Consider the following 12,323-nt stretch of genomic DNA (forward strand, 5'->3'; position numbering starts at 1 on the left):
GGTAGATTTTACACTGTACTTCCTTGAAGACCCTGCAGAACAGGTTCTTTAAAAACTATCAATGAATGGTAACATTGCTCAGCTTCTCAATTTGCTGGTCTTGTTGTTTTCTGTGGGTAAACATGTTGCCTTTATGTGGACTGATAAATAAAAAGTTGCTTTGAAAGTAAAAAGTCTATACAAACAACTTCTCTCTGAAAGCACAAGAGAATGATGAAAAAAACAAGACATTTGAAGATACATATCTGTCAATAACATGCTGCATATGGGAGATATCATGCAGTAACTTCAATTCAATTGACAGACTTATCACAAAATTTTTCTTATGGTTAATCATGCTTAAGGTGGTAAATTTTCAAGTCCCTTCATAATTTTTGGCGACCAAGAAATCAAGGGTTTTAGAGAAAAAGGTGAATGAAACACAGGCACCAAAAACTGTGTTCAGCCACCTTAAACATTGTATACGTGTACCAAATTAATGCTCTGCCATTAACCATCAATGATACCAGCAATCATAAAAAAAGTTGGGCGCTTTTAAAGAGGCCTGGTAACTAGTCGAAATGTAGGCTCTCTCTTTTACTATTTTTTGACTATGAAGGGTTGCCGAGAAGAAAAAAATTCTACGCTTTTGAACAGAGGGCTGATAGCAAGTCAATGCATAGTCTTTCTTTTGATGAGACAAATCCATATGCAAACTGCACAGATTTTTCCCGCCAAAAGACTTGGAATATTTTTTGACTTGAAATTAGACTCCATTCAAAAGTGCAGACCTTTTTTTCAAGGCAAACACTTTCCTGCCAAAAGACTTAGAATATTTTTTTTTTACTTCATACCAGACTACCTTTAAAAGTGCACACTTATTCTGCAAGACAATTTTCCGCCAAAAGACTTTTTTTTCGAGCCAGAAATCATGCTACATTATCAAAGCAAGATTTTTCTAGCCAAAAGATGCCAGACAGTGAGTTCCACTACAAAAAACTTGACTATTTTCTTTCTTCTATACTAAGCTAAATTAAGGCAAGTGATTTTTTCTCAACTAAAATCCACGCACCAAAAACTCAACTTTATTTCATATCTCTTAGTATCTTATAAAATATACACTTTCCGACCTTGAGACTTCTTCAACTCTTGCTACAGTTTTTCTGATGGAAAATGGATTGCAATTAGTGACATTAGTCTGAACATGTGCTCCTAGCGTTTTAAAATAGTTTGTTAATTCATTCATGTCTTCCTCTCATGGCTGGCTGTGCAGAATCTGGCCCACCTCTTATGGGCGGCGGATTGTAATTACATTTATGAAGTGGTCTCTTTCAATGGTTGGTGAGAGTATCCTTATCATAGCAGATTGTATGTATCACCTCTGGTCCAATAAACCACGATCACAGTTTGTTAATGTCCATTTTCGAATGGGTTCTCATTTGTGTCCCTTGATCATAGCATGCTGTGTTGCATCAGAGCCCCATGTTTCAACTGTGTTGATTTTCACACCTTCAACTGGAAATCAATGTCAAAACTTTGGTTAATACATTACTTGCAAAAAAAAATCAGATGTTAAAATCTCGGACACTTTTTATCGCATTTCAGACACTTTGCTGAAAGATAACATATTAAGTAAATTTACGCCTTCAAAACGCGAATTATACTTAAACAACACCTGTGCAAATGATAGTTTTACTGTACACTCGAGGTTTTACAGATACACCAACAAGAAAATGTAAGCAAAAATTCTTACATATTTCAACAAGTGTCTCAATAAGAGTTCACTCCATAGAGGAAATGAAGAGCTTTGGAGCTACTTAAAAGTCTTAATCTGTACTGTACAGAATTCGGATGCTTAAAATTTCGGACACTTAAAATTTCGGACGGTTTTATTTCAACCACTTTCTTGTCCGAAATTAAAATTGTCAGAAATCTTTTGCAAGTAATGTACTTGTCTGTTTTCTTTTTTGTATGTAGTTACACTTTAAGGGTTGTTGAATTCTCCATTCACTCTTCTAAAACACACATTACGTCTGAAAATAAAAAAAATCCCCACGATGTTTCTTTTTTTCATCACAGCTTTTGGAAACAAAAGGTCTATGTAATCAATGTGAAAAACTGAAATCTTGCAAATTGGTCAATTTCGCAGCCTACTGAGCGTGTTGTAGATTGAGCATGTTGGTTAAATTAAAGATAAAAACTACCAGTAAAACTAGTTGTTTTTTGCATTACAGGAGCTTTGCTTTTGTATTTACAATACCTGTTCTTTCTGGTTCTCTTTGAAGTTGTCAGAGTCATTGGTCTAGCTGTTAGTGTGGAGCAAGCTTGTCCAGAAGCCCCTTGTATGTTTTCTTTTCGCCTTCAATAGAGTGATGTTCACAAACATACTTTTTTGCATTTGTTGTTATGTAATGGCAAAGTGAGGGAGATTCCTTTAACTCTTTGGCAAAGGTGACAAATTCCTTCAAGAGGAGAAGTAAAATTTCATCAGATGAGTACTGCACGTTGTCAAAAGCTTGCCATCCCATGCCTATCTGCAGTACAAATCCTTCTGACTTGTTATTGCAGGACTTCTTTATACCTGGGACCGTTCATTTTTTATAAGGTAGGGGGGGCTGGTGGGATTTGGGGGGGGGTCATGCGAAAAAAAATGGCTTTCGAGGGGGGGCCATCCCAAAAAAATAAGGGAAAAAGGGGGGGTCACGTGAAATATTTTAGTAAAACTTTAAAATGGCATGATGTTTGAATATCAAAAAAATTGCTATAGAATAAACATAGAAGGCAGGATACAAATTTATTACAAACTTTCCTTCTGCTTTAAAAAAACGTTTGGTGACAAAAAGCATTTGTAGCTACTGAAAAGAAGTATTTAACACTGTTATTTTCGAATGCAACTTTCACTGGCACTCATCTTCATCTCCGCTGTCGTCGAGTTCTTCGTCACCGCCTGTGCTGCTATGGGAGTCTCTTTCACCAATGCTGCAAGAAGCAGCAATGCTTTCCGTCAGAGTGTACTCTTCAGGGTACATGAAGTTGTAAACATAATCTCTGACTTCCCGCTTAAGGTTGGTGGTGATTCTGCTTCTTGCAGCATTGGTGAAACAATTTCCTTCCAAGAGCTGTGCAATGTATGGCCCATCTCTTCTAAATATCGGCGTAGCAACATCCTCAACTTTAAGACACTCTTCCGGGACGGCCGTTCTAGGAGGGTACACAAGGCATTGTGGAAGATCATTTCCTGGCGGGTTTCCAACACAGATTCCATAAACTTGTTGGACGTTGTTTTCAGTCCGCTTCCTCTTTCTTTCATTTGACTTTCTGCGGTTTTCTTTTTTCCTTCTCCTTTTGTTGATGTGCTGTTTGAGTATGCCTTTGAATATGCTGTTATAATTGCTCCTCTTATTTTCTAGTGCTTCCATGTCCTGTGTGACCTTCGTCAACTTAGCTTCTGTACATTTGATCTGTTTTACATTAAAACTGTAGGCAAATTCTTCGCCCTGCTTTAAAGCAAGCCCATTGGACTGAAAGAGTGTGGAATCGTGTTCCTTTACATCTTTCAATATGACATTCAACTTTTCCACCATTGCTCTGTGCTCTTTGATGGAGAAGTTCAGTTTTCTTCCATCACTGGGCTTGAACTGGTACCCTTGCATGGAAAACTCACTCGCCCTTTCTGAACAGCCATCCGCACTTAGAAAGATTGCTTCTTTTGCTTGTAAGATGTCAAACTGCCTGGATCGTTCAGCTGTAAACCTTTTCTTAAATGACTCGTCGCTTTCGCCATTATTGCGCATTTTGGAATGAGCCTCTTTCATGATACTCATGTAGTAATGCGTTCTTTCCCCGATTGGATTAACAATATAAAGAAGAAAGAGCATGGAAGTGGCAGGCTGGTTTTATCTGACCCAGAGAGCGTTGCTCTATTTGCAGATAAGTTTATTGTCAAATCGAAGTTTGTGGTGGATTATTTTCAGCATCTTGAAGTGCTGGAATTTAAAAGGAAAAAGAGAGCAGAAGAAAAGGCAAAGTTAAGTAGGGAGGAGGATTATCCTTGGACTGAGTTGTGCGAAGATCTAACCAAGCTTAAATAGCTACGTGTTCCAGAACTAAACAAGTACTCAAACCACCACGGGCTGAAGCAGCATTTGAAAAGCAGCAAGAGTGAGTAAGTAAAGGCAATTGTAAGACATTCATGCTTGTAGCAGAAGAGTCCTCTCAGAGCTGGCCAACCAACACTGAGAAATGCCAGGAGATTGACACAAAATGACAACAGGGCAAGTGCTGACAGCAGTGAAAGGGATGAAAGTGACAATGATGAGTATGACAGTGATGCCATTGACTCTGGGGGAGAAGATGACTCAAGTGACGTCATTCTTGCATTCATCAATTCAGATGAGGAAGATGCCAATGAGAGGCCAAATGCCACATGCTCAGGGTGAGCCATAACTAGGAGATCCGAAATTGACTTCTCTTTCTTTTGATTTGTTTTTTAAACAACAGCTCTCTGTCGTATAGAGATTGTAAATATTGTCTTCATAGTGAGCACAATAACGTGAAGTAGGGGGATAATAGAGAAATATTTAAAAAGTTGAAATCTAAATATTTTTTGTCCAATTTTTTTTTTTTGGCGGGGGGGGGGTCATCCCCAAAAATGACTGCTATAAGGGGGGCCATGTGAAAAAATTGGTAAGCTGATGGGGGGGTCATGCGATTTTTAAATGCTGCTTCCCAAATCCCACCAGCCCCCCCCCCCTTCATAAAAAATGAACGGTCCCCAACAACAATCAAACATTTCTAAAGTACATACTTCAGGTGTATTGAAGAGAAGTCCCGTCTCTCGGTGTTTTATCAGAGCAGAATTACCAGGGATATTCCGTGCCAGTACAGGTACACCCAATGCCATGGACTGTTATTTGAAGCAATTAAAAATTGTTAGTGTGATGCAAATTAAACCATCACTATGTTGAGTTGCTGTAAAAGTCGAAGACCAAATATATCTGAGTTTTAACAAGTAGCGACTCATAACCACTTTGTGAAAGGCAATTAAATGTTTGTTTATTAAGAAAACAATAAGATGTTAAAAGAGCTCTCAAAAATAAAATGTAATTGAAGGATTTCGTGCAACAAGGGCATATATCACTTTTGGGATCGAGCTGAGTTTTTTGGCATACATTATTTCTCCAAAACGAAGCCCAAATTACCAAAAACAATTACAGAACGATGCTTTTCATGTTAAAACAAGTCAGTCAATTAGCTTGATCCTGAAAAAATGAAAATCGGCCCAAAAAGCGATATGCCCCCTTTTTGCACAAAACCCATCAATTATTATGTATGTATGTATGTCTACATGTATATGCCAGGAAATTAATGAATATTAAATAATAATGTATATTAACAAAACAGTGACAAGTGAACGTATCAGTTACATACCTCTAGAACTGCAGATGCCATTCCTTCACTGGTTGAACTGTTGACAATGGCAAAGCAAGTTTGCATTGCTGCATGAAGGTCACAAGCTTGTAATGATGGCAATACAATGACTCCAGGAAATCTGAAAGATATTCAAACACACCAAATAGGTTTTAGTTTCACCATTTTCACATTTCTTTCATAATACAGCATACATTAACAGTTGTTTCTCATACCACCAAATTGTGTCAATTCTAAAAATTTTCTTGAGGAACCCTTTAACTAAAGTTAAAAAAAATACCCATGTACATGTAGCTGGTATTACAGTTACTATTAAAAATTGTACCTCTGGACTTTGCATTTGACCTCTCTCGCAAATTCAGTGTGAAGCTAAAAATTGAAAAATTATCAAAACAGTCAAACAATTCAAAGTTTTTTGTCAGGTTGCCTCAACAGGTCACTGGTACCCATGACCACTCCTGGGTGAGGAAAAGCACTCTGTGAAAAACAGTGTCTTGTCCAAAATCAAAACACAATGACTGAGGCTGTCACTTGATCCTAGTCCGCTCGATTTGGAGACTCTTAGGCCAGCTCATCTCTCATGTGGTACACTGTACAACAAGGAATATTTCTAGGCAAGATGATGATTTTATTTCAAATTATTCTCATCACCTCTCGAACAGCTTGGCTTAATTGTGCCGATATTTTCTTCTTACAATATCAACATATAATCATGTGCATCATTTTTGAATGGATCACAGAGTTAATGAGTACTGACTAACCTCTGGTCCAACTACAACCAAGTGGACAAGATGGTCCTCTTTATGCCACTCTAAACAATAGTAAGTAAAAGTAACAAATATTAGCCATTGTAATAAAAATGTAATGAAGAAACAATGATGAAACTAAAAAAGCTTCTACTGTCTTAAGGTTAAAAGAAAACAGACAGAACAGCCTTTAGTCGGAGTGCAAGAGCTGACTAAATTAAACACAGTGTCTTAATAGACATGTTGCCCAATACCAGACCACTGGCAATGAGGACAACTTCAGTCAATTCTCTGGATACTTGTTCTGGCTTCAGTTCTTTTGCAACAGTGTCCACAAATATGTCTAATCAATCAACTGATAATGTTCCATTAATCTTAACTAGACATATTCTGATAAGCTCAGTAAGTAAGTATCACCCAAGCTGAGACTCAAATTTTAATGTGTTCCTCTTGCAAGACAGGGAAGATTAAATTGTTCTCATAATGTTACACACCTAACAGAAGGACTCCCATATAAAATGGACGGGGTGCTCATTGGAAATTTAAAAAAATACCCAGAAGACCAAGATCCTGTTTTGTGGGCATGGCTTGAGGTTTTTTTCACCCCTAAGAGGTACCCATTCTGAATTAACACATTACTTGACACTTTCTTAATTTTAAATACTGATAAAGATGAATGTTTTGAACCTTCTACTCATACAATACATACATACATATAAGTTATTTCCTCTCATAAATTGTCAAATATCTCCCCTCATATTTTTTTTCCGCTTAATACCCTGAAAGGTACCAAGAAAGCACCCGCTGAGAACCTTTTGAGCCTTAACAACATAACAGGTACCAAAACCAAGTTTTTAACCCCTAAAAGGTACAAAAAGCACCCCCATTCTTTTTATATGGGAGTTGCCCCCCTCCTGGCGTTACACAAACCTGCTATTGATGCTGCCAAGTAAAGTGGATCTTTAACTGGTCTTAAACCAGCAACCAACAGAAACACAACCTATGTAAAAGATATTTGATGCCTGTTTCAGTTCAAGACTTACTGTGATTGTGAACTGGTAAGACCCTCCTAACAAATCGTACACATGATTTAAGATTTGAATTTAGTACTTTTTGAGTAATAATAAGTAATTTTTAGGCCTTTGACCAATGGTGAATTAGTGCAAGAATTTGTTACAGAGTTACATGCATGCAACCTATCCATGTAGGATTTATAAATGTAACTGAAAATATTGAAGTCAAAACAACTGGGTGTAGATTCACTACCAGCCCTATTGGAAAGGAAATTCCAGGGGTTGGGAGGGTTTAAACTAAAGTACCATCCATGGTGGGGGTACATCATGGATATTTTTTGGAATCTCGCATTCTACTGGTTTATCTCAAAATTTTGTGAGGTCAGTATTCGAAAAAGTGATGAAAGAACATCTCATTGAATCTGATATTCTTTGGAATTATCAACCTACCATGCCAGGGCTCTCATGTTCAATGCAACCATTTGGCATCGGACACCGCTTCTGTGGATCTATGAAAAAAGAGAAACAACTAATCAAAATAATATAAAAATTAATTAACCCTTTGAATACCAACTACGCATACATGCGTAATTAATGGTCATGCTCTTTGTACCACTTGTGACGTCATCAATTTAAATGTCATCAGATATTCTTGATAAGCAGATAGTAGTGCTAGGCTAGCCCTTTCCGCGCAATGGTCAGGTTTAGATATCAACAACATTCTGACGTCGCAAATTGAAAAACAATGTTATTAGTTTTGGTGCAAAAACGGTGGTAGAATGGTCCACTATGCCTATGATTGATCAAGGTCCATTTCTAGGCTTCGCCCGTAATTAACATCCAACTTTTCACTGCAGCCAGAAAGAACATACAATGCAAAAGGTAGCCAGTGTAAAAGGGCTGAGAAAAACAGAAAGGAAAGGGCCAACAAACAAAATTGAGACCGGTTAATGGCAAAAAAAAGAAAAAAAAAAAAGAAGTCCAAATTTTGGCTTATGCGCATGCCCGGAATTGAAGTTTTGCTCCATTTTGCACCTAATCCTCAAAAAATCTCTCCTTTTAGTAAAAAAAAGCTTTTTTAGCAAAACTTAGGCTTATTTAGCGTTGTGGCAGCTAAGAAACCTGACTAAATGGTTAAAAACGGTATTTTTTGGCAAAAGTTTGGTATTCAAAGGGTTAACTAAATATGGACTAATGGATTATTGGAATGATAGCAATAGACAAAAAGTATAACATTACTGATGTCTAGTTTATAAATGCTTACTGGTGACTTGTCTCAAGTGCTTGTGAAACTGGAATCCTGAAGGCTTGACACAAACTGCTGCAATGACGTAAAAAAAAAATTTAATTACTTTAACATATTTCAAACTGGATTACAGTCTTTCCCGTAAACCGTGAACACCAATCAGATATGAGATGAAACCACAAAAGATAACCGCCAAACCGCAACGTGGATTAGTCATGACTTGACATGAAACAACAAGCTGGCTTGGATTAGACCTAAAGCAACCGTAAATTGTCAAAATTTACTATGGCACGAATTGCCTCATTTGTTGAGTGAAGGTTTGTCAGCTACAAAAAAATATGGATTGAAAACTACCAACCACAGCCCTAGCATGACTTTTTGAACTGCATGTGAAACGAACACCATCCAGAATCGCTTCCAATTGGCTCACTTTTTTGCTCTCAGACGTGCTGTCTAGCCATGTCTGATCCTTTCTACTCGATTCAACATCGCTTTTCCATAGTATATTGCTCATACCTATTCTTTGCTTATAAATAAGCTGAAATAGAAAAAGAACAATTTCGGTATTTGAAAACAGTAAAACTGAAGCTATGTCGTGGAAGAAGCCAGTTTGTTGTTTTGTGTCAAGTTGTGACTAATCCATGTTGTGGTTTGGTGGTTGCCTTTTGCAGTTTCATCTCCCATCTGATTGGTCGTGAAACAATAAAACATTCCATAAATTTTGTCTGGTGTTCACGGTTTTACAGAAAAGACTGTAATAATTTAAAAAAAATTTTTTTGTCTATTTAAACAAACTTAAGGGTCATTAATAAATTAATTAACAGTAAAAGTTTACTGGCCAATGCTACCACATATTAATTAAGATAAATCCTTGAATTTTTTAGGGATAAAAAAACAACTAGTGTCATTGCATTCTCCAAGGCCCTGAAGAAGAAAATCTGAGATTCCCAGGAGTTTTCCAGAAATTCTAGGAATAGCACAAACCCTGCCACCACTGACAGCAGTGACTGATAACAGTAACATGAGCTACCTTTGCAGTCATGGTTCAATGCAATGGCAGTGGGTATGCCAGACAGATAAACATATTGTAACATAATAATAATATTACCTTGTGGCTGTAAAATGATCTTTTCTTCACACTTTGGCTGTGAACAAAGTGAAAATTACTCAGTATGTGACCCTCCACATGAATATTGGGGGACTTGTTACAAAAGTGCTCTGAGGATATAGTTTGGTTTAAAAAAAAACTTACAACCTGTTGGAAAACTATTTGAAACACATTTAAAATGTGCTAAAAATCTAGGTCCTATTCTGTCTCAATTATTTTATGGGCAGCAAAGCAGCAAAATCCCATTTCCAGCTTCTGTTAGATGGTGCTTGATATTCCCTGACAATCACTCTTCATATTACTCACCCATAGATCCCGGGCTTGCTTTTTCATTGAATTGCTAAATGCAACAAGATACCTACAAGAAAATTGATCTCATCAATAACAATGTTACCTGGATCTTGTAAAAGTAAAATATAATTATTAACTAGATGCCCTGACAAATCATTTTCTTGATCCATAGTAACGTTGTTTAGGAACCAGTTATCCGTTCTTGGTTTACAGTGAGATACATAATCATTTAAAGAGCAGAAAACTGGCCCGTGCTTTCACAAACAAAATTATTGCTCATCAGTTGTGCTTTTAAATATTACCAACCAAGCTTTTTAAGAGCAACACCACTGACTGTGCCATTTTAACCGCAATGTTTTCAAGGTGTATTTTTTAGTTAGTCTCCTCTACTTGTAAGAGGCGTGGTGGTCTCATGGTTAATGTGCTCGTCCCTGGAGCAAGTGGTCCGGGTTCAAACTCTGGCCCTGGCACTAGCATCCCGTCCAGGGGGAGTTGAAATACTCCTTGCTGCTTCACGCTAAAGCAACCGGGATAAGCTCTGGAATCTATGAGCCATCAGCTCCAAGGCTTCACTTTTTTTTCCCCTACTTAAGAGTCACTCACAACACACTGTATTGGCATCTCTGGTATCAACTGGAAAACTACAAATGATCTATTTTGTGGTCAGGAATAAGTTCTAGGAGCAAAAATACAGACATGTAGAGTTATAATGTATTACCTTGCCTTTTCTACTGCTTTTCTCATAGTTTCCAACTTGTCCTTGTTCTTGTAGTGCTCATTAAGATCAGTTCCTCCAAATATGATGGAGAAAGGTACAGGGCAATCTGATATAATTAACATTTAAGTATATGAAATGTCAGTTCCTGTAATGGCTCATTTTACTTAACAGTTTCACCTCATCTCTGCTTGATGTATTTTATATTTTTATGGTGTAATTTGTATAATCCCCCAATCGTCAAAATTATTTTTATTTGATCAAACTAATATCCCTAGCAAGCTTATCCCTGCTGTCACTCGTCATATTTTCTAGTTTCACTGCATAATTTGCCCTACACTGTATTTCACCTCCACTGCTCTACAAACTTGTCAATTTTTGTAATCTACATGCTTTAATATAATTATTTTTGTGATATTAAAGATGATTTCCAGTCCTTATGTTTATAAACATTATAACTCACTCTATGAAATGCAAATTGATGTTATTCGTTACAAATCACATACCTTATCTTTGAGGCCTTTCAAATTCTTTTTTCCAACAGCTTCATTGATTTTTACAGCTGCTTTTTTTATCAAGTGATATGACAAAGAATGAAGCATTACGCTTTGACTGCTTTGCATCCATAATGGCAGTTTTTTGAAACTTTGAGTTTATTTCATGTAAGTAGCTGCAAACAGTAGATGAAACAAAACAAAAAACGCAAACAAACTTTCAAGAATGCCCAGCATGGACTGGAAATCATCTTTAATGCGAGAAAATTATATACCGGTAACACAGTATCAGAATAGTCTCTGTTAAGTTTAAACAATTCATTTCAAGGTTGCTTCTGTCCTAGACGTTGCCAGAAAATAATATCAAAAAAAAGTTTACAGCGACATGTCCTTGACGAAACGGCTGATTTGGAAAACTGTTTTTAGTAACTAGTCCAGTTTGCTTTTTGGGGTGTGTCTATCCCTATCCCAAATAACAACACATATTAAGATGCTAGAGATATGAGGGTAGCCATCTTCCCAAACCCATATTTTGTTCTCTCACTTGACTTTATAAATTAAAAAGAAAATTCATTGTTTGCCCAATGAATTTCAACAAAAGTATGAACATTATTTATGTTATACCTAACAAAAGTCTTCCAGTTCTCCACGCATGAATACCAAGAACACATGCCAGATTATGTTTGTAAACAAATTCCTTGACTGACAAACTATCCTTGAAACAGGTAACACAGCGAAGCCAGCAATCAACGTTACAATCACTTAAACATCTCCTGAAAATTCATGAACACGAAATACAGCATGATCATAAATCAATTAGATTTTCATGTATCATAAAGATGTATCTTGGAAAGTTTGCGATAATTAACTATTGGTTACTGTTACCATCAATTTGTACAAAACAGGTCAAGTAACACTTATTCAATTTGCAACCGAGCGAGTCCCTGGACGTGTGGTCATAACATATGCATTTCCGCACTATCTCACGGAGCAATCAATCAATCTTTACATCAATTCATCTTGGAGGAAAGAAAAGGCAGATCATCAGCTAATGATTCGATATTCAAAGATGTATCTCATTTTGCTTGAAGACTGGTCAATATTGATATCAGGTCACCTACTTTATTCGATCGGCTGTGGAAAAATTTCCAGTCTCCGACGTCAGCGAAGCAATAAGCAAGATCTTCATGAATTTAAGGCAGTTTCTTTACCAACTGTTTGGCAGAACATTGAAATTAACAAATTGTTGAAAACAATAACAACATTTGTGATGACCTAATTGCCACGGGGCATCGAACGCC

At 36.9% G+C, this 12,323-nt stretch overlaps 1 protein-coding gene across 3 annotated transcripts; it reads right to left on the reverse strand.

The window, feature by feature from the left end:
- Nucleotides 1–1,042: 1,042 nt before the first annotated feature.
- Nucleotides 1,043–12,321, reverse strand: LOC110056668 (glycosyltransferase 1 domain-containing protein 1-like). 3 transcript variants are annotated; one of them, XM_089280205.1, is made up of 14 exons: nucleotides 12,144–12,321; nucleotides 11,647–11,795; nucleotides 10,532–10,637; nucleotides 9,829–9,880; nucleotides 9,523–9,559; nucleotides 8,433–8,486; nucleotides 7,619–7,677; nucleotides 7,086–7,155; nucleotides 6,171–6,220; nucleotides 5,735–5,778; nucleotides 5,410–5,530; nucleotides 4,787–4,885; nucleotides 2,240–2,441; nucleotides 1,043–1,494 (listed from the first exon to the last, which is right to left on the reverse strand). In XM_089280205.1, the coding sequence occupies exons 1-13, from the start codon at nucleotides 12,209–12,211 to the stop codon at nucleotides 2,289–2,291; spliced, it is 1,062 nt and encodes a 353-aa protein (XP_089136331.1). In that variant the 5' UTR covers nucleotides 12,212–12,321; the 3' UTR covers nucleotides 1,043–1,494; nucleotides 2,240–2,288. The 3 variants fall into 3 exon arrangements, with proteins under 3 accessions (XP_089136331.1, XP_089136330.1, XP_089136332.1); XM_089280204.1 differs by having other exon boundaries at nucleotides 8,433–8,489; XM_089280206.1 differs by lacking the exon at nucleotides 4,787–4,885 and having other exon boundaries at nucleotides 8,433–8,489.
- Nucleotides 12,322–12,323: the final 2 nt, after the last annotated feature.

Source organism: Orbicella faveolata, unplaced genomic scaffold, assembly GCF_042242905.1.
Source record: "Orbicella faveolata isolate gen_17 unplaced genomic scaffold, um_ofav_v1 contig_47, whole genome shotgun sequence".
Classification (NCBI taxonomy): domain Eukaryota; kingdom Metazoa; phylum Cnidaria; class Anthozoa; order Scleractinia; family Merulinidae; genus Orbicella; species Orbicella faveolata.